At 40.4% G+C, this 10,995-nt stretch overlaps 1 protein-coding gene across 5 annotated transcripts in view; it reads right to left on the bottom strand.

The window, feature by feature from the left end:
• Window positions 1–10,995, bottom strand: part of cdkal1 (CDK5 regulatory subunit associated protein 1-like 1) — a 283,565-nt gene that overhangs the window by 269,287 nt on the left and 3,283 nt on the right. For all 5 annotated transcript variants that reach the window (XM_046044868.1, XM_046044869.1, XM_046044870.1 and 2 more), the window contains one exon: window positions 9,789–9,901. In XM_046044868.1, the coding sequence (XP_045900824.1) occupies window positions 9,789–9,901 (113 nt within the window). The remainder of the gene's footprint in view (window positions 1–9,788; window positions 9,902–10,995) is intronic.

Genomic DNA, 10,995 nt, shown 5'->3' with positions numbered 1-10,995 from the left:
CTGTGTCAGCTCAGGAAGCTCAACCTGCCTAAGGAGCTGCTGATCCAGTTCTACACAGCCATCATCCAGTCTGTTCTCTGCACCTCCATCACTGTCTGGTTTGGATCTGCCACCAAAAAGGACAAGGACAGACTACAACGGACAGTCAGGACTGCAGAAAAAATCATCGGTGCCAACCTGCCCTCCATTCAGGACTTATACATTTCCAGAGTCAGGAAACGGGCAGGAAACATCACTGCAGATCCATCTCACCCCGGACACAACCTGTTCCAGCTCCTCCCCTCTGATAGGCGCTACAGAGCACTGTATGCCAAAACCAACAGACTCAGGAACAGTTTCTTCCCACAAGCCATCACTCCGATGAACAGCTGATTTCTGACTCACAGTGTCAGGAACAATTCCTGTGCAATAACCCAGTAACTCTGTCTCTAATCAGCCACCTGTTTACTGGTTACCACTTATTATTTATTTATTCATCATTCTCTATTTCAGTGCTGTTCATACTATGTCATATTGTATATGCTGTATACCAATACACCTACCTCAGGTCATAAGTCTTATTTATTTTTTTCAGCATCCTTTGCACTATGTTCCATCACACTGTGTACATGTATGTGTACCTGTATATCATATCCACCTTTAACATGTACATAATGAGAATAGTTTACTCTTGCATCCTTTGCACTCTGATCACTGCACTATTTGTCAATATGTCTATATTGTTTTGATCATAGTGTGTATATTAGTGTTGTCTATTCTGTAGTGTGTCTGATTTTATTTTATTATTATATTATTGTATAAGTAAGCACATCATGAGCAATGTACAATCCTGAGTCAAATTCCTCGTATGTGTATACATACCTGGCAATAAAACTTGTATTTATAATAATAGATATGAAAGTCAAGACAGGGGCAATGAAGGATGGTTTATACACACAACTGGGAGCTGCCCAACATATCCACAGGCATATCGTGTTGCCCGCTAAGCAGCTCAAGTTTAGATGCTGGGGGTTAAATGCCTTGTTAAATGCCACCTGATACAACATGTTGAAGAGGAGGGAAAGCAAGACTCATCTCAATCTTCTATGCAGTGTGGACGTTTTCGTCTGAGATCTTTTTTTGCCATAATACCACCTCTTCTGTCAGAAAGCATCATCTCCCTGCTTTGATTTAAGGCTCAACACCTTGGATGTCAGCAAAACCTGGCTTCATCCTTCATCCCTTTTCCAGACAACCTCCCCCCCCCCCCCCCCCCCCCCCCCCCCCCCCCCTTGTTTCCTAGTCCCTCCCTGCCTCAACCCCCTCCACCCCCTAGCCTTTCCCCTGGCTCTTGCCTTATCCCATTACTCACATCCCCTCCATGATATTCCCATTATATCCCTTCAGGGTATTCCCATTCCCTGTGGAATGCGGGCGGTATTCCTTGGATAACAAGGGGTTGACTAGCTGGCGGACTTCTGCTGGGAATAGGAAACATGCTTCTGCCCTCTAGGGGGTAGCAGCAAAGGGAACTCCTTTGCAGCTTCTCCCTTCATTTATCTCTAGCTTTCTTCTGAAATTAATGTGTGGGTGAACAAATGCATGGACAGAGGCTGGATCAGTGATCCTTGCTTCCATTATTCTTCCTCTCCTACCTTTTCCTGCTTCTTTCTGGTTGGAAAAACAGGTGAGATATCACTACCCTTTGGGGAATCAATTTGTCCTGTTTTTTATTTCTTCTCAAGGGAGCAAGGATTGGTCTCTCAGCCAACTGTAATTCTCTTTGTTTGCTCCTAAACCACACATGTGGGAAGTGCAATAAGGGAGATCCTTCTTTCCTTGGAGAAATGAGTGACAGGGAAGAATAATCCTTATTTCTCTCCTGCAGTCCCTTATTATCGCCGGTGGGCATATTTGTTGTGGGCATGTTTCTGCATTTAAACAACAGACACACGTCATGTTGTTTTACCATCCACTATTTACTTATTTACCTATGACTTAATTAGTAATGTGGCTGTCAGTCTAAAAGACCCCAAAAATGATGACAGCAGTATATACTAAGACTGATATATTTGGTTTTCTTGCTGCAATGGTTGTTCTCATCCCATCAGTTTGAGCTGCTGTCAAAATTCTTTTCCTCAGGGTAATCATTGGATTAGATTGAGCAGTGATCCCTCTTTACCTCAAGCTATCTCATATCCTTCTTCTCCTTCATCCATAGTTCCCTAAAGGGAATCTTAATGCAGGAATGGCTGAGGTCCCTAATCCTGTGGCCTCTAAATGGTTACTGGGTGCTGCCTACACGTGGGTCACCTTGTAGGATCACCGAAACACTCTCTCTCTCTCTCTCTCTCTCTCTCTCTCTCTCTCTCACACGTTGGGATCACTCTAATCTCCTGGCCTCTAAATGGTTACACTTGACTGCCTAGACTTGTGGGTCCATTTGTAGGGCTTCAGACAAATTCAAAGCCTTGCAAACTTTGTGTGTTTTACAGAGATGGAAGAGGGCGGTCCCATTATCATTTTAACAGTATTGCTCTGTTAAAGCCAGACATACATACATATATACAACTACTGAACTATTCTGATAAAGTAAAATAATTAAGATAGTAAAGCACAAATGTCATTAAGTAGTTCTTATGTTTTGTGTGAACATAATCTGCATAATCGCCATACAAACGGCTATGCCCGTTTTGCCAAATTACAACTTTAATATTCAAAGTTGTTGAATGCTCATGTCGCCATACTAATATTTACATATCCATATTTACATATTAACTGCCTGTCTACCAGTCAAATGTTTGCTCTGAACTTGAGGGTATTTTATATATTTATTCAATTCAAGTGTCTCACAACTATGTCACTTGATTTCTATCCATTGCTGCCAACTACCATTTCCCATTCCCTTAACCTCCTTCTGCAATGCACTGATTTTCTCTTTTCTTATGTCTCTCCTGTCTCCTTTACCTTTCAGCGCCCTTCTCCTCTACATTATTCCTCCATCAATCCATCTCTCTATTTCCCGTTTCTGCAGTATTGCCAGAGTCTATTTTGTTTTCCCTGGCAATGTATCGTCCTCCCTGTTCGCCTGCCTTTTTCCGACCTTTGCTTCAGCTGATTTTGGCTTCAAGTGGATCTGTCTCTGTCTGCTGTACCCTTCATCCCAGCACCCTCCTCCCTACCCCGCTGACTCTTAACCACGTCTTCTCTTACACCGTTTTCCCCTTCACTCTTTTCCAACCCTTTTCCATCAGCAAAGTGGGACTGTTGTTCACACACAGTCGCAAGATAGTAGAAAGGCGAGCATCCATGTTTCTCACACACGTACGCACACCAGGTGATATGTCTAATCTTGCAGAATGACGGCTGTTGAACTGTCTCTCACACACTTTCCCTGCACAATATCAATTCCCACCACGTCTGCAACTGTGTGTGTGTGTGTGTGTGTGTGTGCGCGCTAACTCGTCTGTGTGTGTGTGTGTGTGCGCGTCTGTGTGTATGTGAGAGGCGGAGTCAAAGAGAACATTGTACGTTTTCATTGGATATAATAATGCGGCGTGTAAGGTTGCGTAGCACACAGTCATCCAATCAGAAGATCCTCACACACTCCGTTTTATGAATGAGACGGCATGTATGCGAGGTACACACACACACACACTCAGAGTGAGAATACTCTACAGTGATGTAATACAATCACACAGAGCAGCAGAAGCGCTTGGAGAACAAATGCAGTATGAGCTGAATCAGACTGGTCCGACAATGTTTTGAGCAAAAATTCCAAATACTGTCAATTTGAAATATCCTGGAAAATGTATATAATTGGAAAATTTAGGAATATTCATTGATTGCAAATGTGACATACCATTTATGCAAGAACAATGAATGCAAATATTAATTTTTACAATTATGCCATGTTTTCTTCCTGACATTTAATATGGAAGCAGCATTAAGTGCTTGTCTAAAAGGCACAGGGAAATTACACCGTATGTGACCAATGCAACACCTGTAATACCTGCTGATCAATCAAGTAAGTCCTCATTTCATTTCATCAAAACAGCTCACACCCTCTCACTGAAGTTCATATCCTCCAACCGTCTGTGTCCAAACCAGGAACTGATTTGGCTGACATTGTGTACCAGGAAGTAATTTTGCCTAACCGGTATGTAAAATCGTAACTGAAGTGATGTGTATGTGGCCAGGCTGGCAGGGAGAGGAGACTGGGAGGGAAGGAGAGGAGGACAGCCAAAAACAATCCAAATATCCTGGTGTGACTTTCCAAGTGTGTGCATGCGTATGTGCATTGTGTGCGTCCATGCATGCACTCCCCTTTCTATGAAGTCACTATTTGGCACATTGCTCTGCTGCTCAAATGTGGTTCATGTGTATCAGTGCAGTATCATGGGTAAACAGTGCCCTCTTTGGTTGTGCAGAAGAAAAGCAACTCAGAACGAGCCAGGCTGAACAAGTACAGGCAGTATAACAAGTGTGGAGACAATGAAAGCAGAGAGGAGAAGTGGCAAAGGTTGTTTTTTCATTGATGTAAAACTAAAAGAGAGAAAGGAGAGACATTTATCTTCAGATTGTTCAAAATTACTAAATATTGTATATATTTTATGACTGAACATATTAACTGGCTGCTTATTTATCAACTGGCCAGCACCATGAGTTAAAACATTGGATTTTTAAATACTGCATGTACATTGCAAACTCTACAAATGACAGAGAGGACTCTCTCAACCAAACATTCTACAGCTACTTTACATTAAATCGTAATCAATAAGGCTCTTGTTATGTAAACATCTACATGATGTCTTTTGTAATTACATTATACTAACAAAGAGCTAGCTTTAACATTACTGATAAAAGATCATGCGTAGCCTTCAAGGACTTAAATTTACAACTTTTAAACCATGAATGAGAATACAGAGTGTTTTTCAGAAGGATGACCTCATCCTGATATTGCAGAGATGCAGTCTTTTAATAAAAGCACTTCCCATGAGCCAAGGCTGCCACCAAGAGGCCAACGTAAAAGTTGCTACTACGTCTCACACCAGGTGATGTCATAGTTTAAGAAAGAAAGAGTTAGAGAGACTGAGGCAGGAAGGCTGAGAGGGAGGGATGGAGAAAGGGTGATGTCATATTTTCAGAGCAGTGGAAGCTCTGTCTTTGTCCAAACTCTTTCATTAAACTCTGCAAATCCACACAGAGGTTAAGAACAACTGATCCTACGGAGGTATCTGTCTGATATTCACATGATATCGTTATTTTTAACTGTTTTTGAAGAAAGACATAACATTCCGAGTCCTCATGGTCAATCTGGCCAAAGACTACACACTACATCCTTCAGGAGGCCAATTCAGTCCTTGTCATTCCAGACTATTCCGCTCTCTCCAATCCACACCCAACAATTTCATGCCATTCTAGACAACTGCAACTGAATTCCATACTATACCATTCAAAATAACCACCGCCTGTCCTGAGTGCAATCTCTCCTGATTCTGCCCATGACAGGCAAATTCTCCTTCCAACAATTGCACTGTGAAAAACAATGTGCGAAGACACTAACACCCAAAGACGGAGAGGTGGAGGTAGAAATAAAAACAAAAACAGTGATGCTGGAGGAAAGACAAGAGGAAGCACACATCCAAACTAATCCTTTAATTTTAGCAGTGAGAAAGTGACCTTTAAGGTACTTTGTTGAGAGGGGAGTCACACACATTTACATATTCTGTGTGTGTGTGTGTGTGTGTGTGTGTGTGTGTGTGTGTGTGTGTGTGTGTGTGTGTGTGAGTGAGTGAGTGAGTGAGTGAGTGAGTGAGTGAGTGAGTGAGTGAGTGAGTGAGTGAGTGAGAATCTTCTGTTAATGTACATATTTTTATTGCACAATTTAGTTTGGTAATTTAAATGTCCATGTTTCCCATGCCAACAAAGCCCCACAGAGTTTAATTGAGAAAGAGGGGGTTCTGAAGCTTCATCTGTGAAGGATCAAGGCATCTCCGAGCTACATAGTGAAGTGAAAACATTAGTTGGAGTGGTAAATAACAGTTCTGCTCTTTTGCTAAGCTGTTACACCTGGAGGACACACAGATACACAAAAAGACACACACTCTACTAATAAAATCTGCCTGCTTGTAAAGGCACTTCACTGACTTAAAGCCTAGTTCACACTACACAATTTCTAGGCCTACTTGCCGCTCAGCGACCATCTGTGGTTGGGAGTAAATCAGCGGTTGATCAGCGGTCGGCAGTTGTTATGTGTGAACTACTCAACGACACATCTAAACGGCTCCCCGACGCATTTCTGACACATCGCCGACATCTGCCAGATATCTAGCACAAAACATGGTTTGGAGACCAGCGTCGGGTGCCACAGCCGCGGTCAGCTCATGTAGTGTGTGACCCCCTGTCACAGAACAGTCACGTAGTGTGAACGCCACAACAACTTCAATACTCTCATAGGCCGACGCTGAAAGTTGTGTAGTCTGCACAAGGCTTTACTCTGGGGTTTCAGTCCTACACAATGGTTCTCTACCAGGATACATCGCCATAGTAACGCATTTTGAATGGCTAACCTGCTCTGGAGCAGATTATGTTCGAGATAAGACAACCACCAGCACCGCCTATTGACCAATCAGTTCTCTTGTGGCATCACAAATTGTAGAAGATCCCGCACACTGTATTACTGGCTGCTGCGGAGATGCTTTTATATTCTGATATCATCCTACAACAGAGACTGACTAAAGCCTTGTACTTGTTGTACTTTTAAGATTTATTTTAGGATTCAAGTTAAGTTGAATATGAATTTGTTTATTATAACTTTAGGATGCATTTCTTACTTATATTATAGAGACTGGTCACATACCACCGCACCTTCTGCTATCTGGGTGCAGGTAATGTAGGTGAGCTTTCAGTAAATGTTGGGAACTCAAGCAGTGGTGCAGGTCCAACCTTTCAACCACAGCCGCTACAGCTGAAAGAATGAGGTTAACAACCATTCCAGTGTCAGTAAGGTCACCAGTGTCAGTAAGGTCAACATACACACACACACACACACAATTACAAGTACAAGCAGGTACACAATTACCAATGTCAATTGAAAACACGACATGATCACAACCTCTTGCAAATGCATGTAGTCACGCAAATGATATGTAAAGGCGCCTGAAAGCCATTAAAACAGAACTAGTCCAACTGACACATTGTCTTTTGACCCTACATCACCTTTATTCTGTTTTAGTGTAAAGTGTCTTTCTCATAGGGATCCGCACGAGTGATGTTTCTAATCTTGAACAATGACGACTATCAAAGATGGCATGCCCAAACAGAATACACAAATGTGTTTTATTTCATAATGTATTGTATAGTGACAGAAGTGAAATATTTTATGAGCACAGATATATATACACACACACCACTATTTGGGAGCACTTCTACGGAGCTGAAATCCAATGAAATAAACAGCTTTAACATTTACATTTAACACTTTTTGAAACCAGCCTGCCTGTATGGTCACTGCATGGTCCTGCTTTCAGGAAGAGAGAGGAAGACAGAAACAAACCTAATCCAGAGATTAGAAAAACCCAATATCCATAACAGCAAGTTTTAACCTTATTACCTTAGAGTGTATTACATTACACCATCTTGAAATGTGAATATCTGCTGTGGACAACCGGAGAAGCTATGTGCTGTAATTAGATTCTAAGACAGGCAGATATTCCCCTTACAGAAATCAACATGGGAATAGAAAATAACTCTAAAAACCCACACTCACTTCCTGAAAGTCAACTGCCACAGTTGCACTAAATTACAAAGCTGAAATAGATCTACGGTTAGACAATTAGGCACAGTAAATATCAAGCCTTCGTAGATACTTGTACTGTGGTTTGTGTGTGTGTTTGTGAGTGAATGAGTACATCTGCATTTTTGAAGTGTGTGATTAATGTCCCCCTAAGGCTGTGAAGACCCCATGGTGAGATAAATGTCTGAGGCGTTAATATTAACTCTCTCTTCATCTGTCTGTCTCTGTCCCCCTCTTTCTCTCTCATGCTCTCACAAACACACACACAGAAAACTACTGCATACAGAAAATACAATACAAACACTCATACTGTATTGCAGGCAGGTATTGTACAACTAACCACACATAACCTGGCAGAACTATTTTTAACTGACAATTCATTACACACACGTTGAAATAATGTAGACAGTCATTCTCTGTCTCACTTTGCTTTGTCTGTGTCTGCCTGCCTTTCTCACCTGTGCGCACACACAGAGTAATGGAAATTACTGATTTACTGTGTTGACTCGCTGATACAAATGTTCCAGAACACACACACACACACACACACACACACACACACTTAATCCCTCATGAAAGACCTCTGGTAATCTAGTCCATCATATGTCTGGCCTCCATGCAAAATACATGCAAAAGTAAACATGAAAGGAAGCATTGAAAGTAGTCACGTTTGGTTTACCAATCTGTAATCTGACACCTGCCAACTGTGAGGTACATTCTGATTCTCACTCTGTCAGGAAAAAAATAAACATTTAAACTACAGATAATGAAGTCTAACCAAGATCTCCTAACCTTAACAAAGTACTTTTTTGACCCTAAACCATAATCAATCCCTAGCCAAGTCCTTTTTGTGCCTTAAAAGGTGAGGCATGCAAATCTGGAGAAATCCACCATGGTAAATGACAAGGCAATTAATGTAACTAACATTAGTTGTGGGTTAGCAAACTATCGCTGCAGTTGCTGTGGCAAAGCTTACATGCAGAGAAGGACAGGTCGGTCACTTAAGAGAGACAATTATGAATATATAATATTGGATAGATAATCACATAACATTACCACAACATAATAACATTTTGAACTGAACAATTCATTTTTTCATCTTCCTGTATGTTAAAAAAAACAACTGTGCAACACTTACTGACTTACAGGAAGAGTTTGCTCTATATTTAACCAAGTATTTTGTTTCTTTCTGGAGCCTTCACCAGGTTTTACAGAATGGATTAAAGTACAGCCTATATATAAAAACAATACAAAAGGCTTTTTGTTCTTAAATAAAGAGCAGACTATTTGAGTGAGTCGGCAACTGTTGCCAAGTGGATTTTTAATTTTTTACTTCAGCACCTAGTTGGCTGCACTCTTCCTTTCGTTCCAATATATCGGGTAAATCCTGCTGGTGAAAACTAGATGCAGACTGGTATTGTAATGAAATTAAAAATATCAGTGTCTGATTGAATGGCCTTGTAAATTATCAGCCATCAGATATCTGCAAATGCATCAGTATGTTACTTCTTAATCACAAAGCAAGAAAGCTAATCAAAATTGGTGTGAATAGTGATCACACAGATTTTCAAACTTTACCAATCATTTTAGCAGGAAAAAACAGACTCCAAACATGATCCAAACCCTCACATTAACCATTTTTAACAAATTACATTCAATTTGTAGATTTGATTGGCAATACACAAGCCTTGGAAAGCCCAATGCAGGGCCAAACAAGTCTTACATCTTACTTACAACGCAACACTGCCCCCTTGTGTCTAACAATAACAATGACCTCAGTTCTACAGGTCCCTAGGATATAACACTATTATAAAACGCTGTTTTATCATTTTAGATGTTCATTCATTTTCTTATATTCAAGCCATTAGTCTAACAATGGTTCTATTTTAGTATTATTCTATAAGCATCTATTACTAGTAACATTGTATTTGTATTGTTGTTTGTGATACGTTATCACTGACCAGCAGTCAATGGACATAATACAAAACACCACAATAAAACAACATCTTACCAGTAATCTTGTATCCGCTGGCAGCTAGCTGTCCAGCCATGTACTCTCCATCGGAGTTGTTATGACTGCAGCCCCACGTTTTCATCCAGATTTTTTGGGTGCCAGGGATCAAACTGAAAATGAACAAAAATTTGATGTTTTTGTTATATGATGTGTGGAAATGATAAAATCATTATCAAAACCTAATGTTATTGCAAAAATCTGCGATAAAACCTCTATCAAAAGCCAAGAAGCTTCTGTTAATTGTGTAAAAGTGTAGTGGGACAGCCCTTTAATGTCTAACCTGGTGGGAAAGCAGGCTCTGGTATGGTTTGTTTGTAGTGTGCAGTAAGCCAAGTGGATAGTAAACATGATATGGGAGATTTTCTCTGGTACATGAGAAAATGAAACCGAGTTAAAACAGAGGTGTGTTAAGCTTGTGTCCAACATGGTGTAATTTAGCAGTTATGCAATAAAAAGTGAGTGAAAAATATAGCCCCTGTAATATTAATGTCAGACACCTCTTTTTGTCCTGTTTTTACCTGTTCATTATTCATCATATGAGGTTCATTGGCATTCAATACATTATTTCTTCATGAGGCATTTGTGTCACCAAAGAAGTTTAATTTAAACAAAGAACAGTAAAGTGCTACATGACTTGCTGGCTAGATTCATGTAGCCCTGATGACGCAGGATGACTATGTATGTTACCCGCCAGTCCACAGGGCTTTATGTTTACGTATGTCGGTTCATCGGTAATAAGTCTGTGTGAACACGAAACAGACCAGAACAATGCACCAGTAAATCATGTTTTCACAGCTACTGTCCTTGTTTTCCAAACAAAAACATTATGTACAACAAGCTGCACGTGGCACAGTTATAAAAATGCAGTTCTGCAATGTTTTACTTAAAACTTCTTTGATTGAACTAACAAAACCAACAACTGAAAATCATGTCTTTTTTATCTACCGGAGAATTTTCACATTTTATTCAGTGCTAATAAGGAAATATTAATAAATTACAGTCAACATACACCCACATGTGTATTATAATACTTTATAATACATTTACTGAAAAGCTTGAAATTAAGACAGACAAAACTAGCAGTTATCTGAACACAGGAAGGTTGATCATTTGTTAGTTCTTTAACTACTAAGCGACTTACTGGGAATTTAGAACTTACTAACCCATCATCAGCACAAAATAGGGATGAAATGATTACCGGTTT

Source organism: Micropterus dolomieu, linkage group LG03 (assembly GCF_021292245.1).
Source record: "Micropterus dolomieu isolate WLL.071019.BEF.003 ecotype Adirondacks linkage group LG03, ASM2129224v1, whole genome shotgun sequence".
In the NCBI taxonomy this organism is placed as follows: Eukaryota; Metazoa; Chordata; class Actinopteri; order Centrarchiformes; family Centrarchidae; genus Micropterus; species Micropterus dolomieu.
The sequence above is the reverse complement of the archived record's forward strand: the minus strand, read 5'-3'. Positions and strand labels throughout refer to the sequence as shown.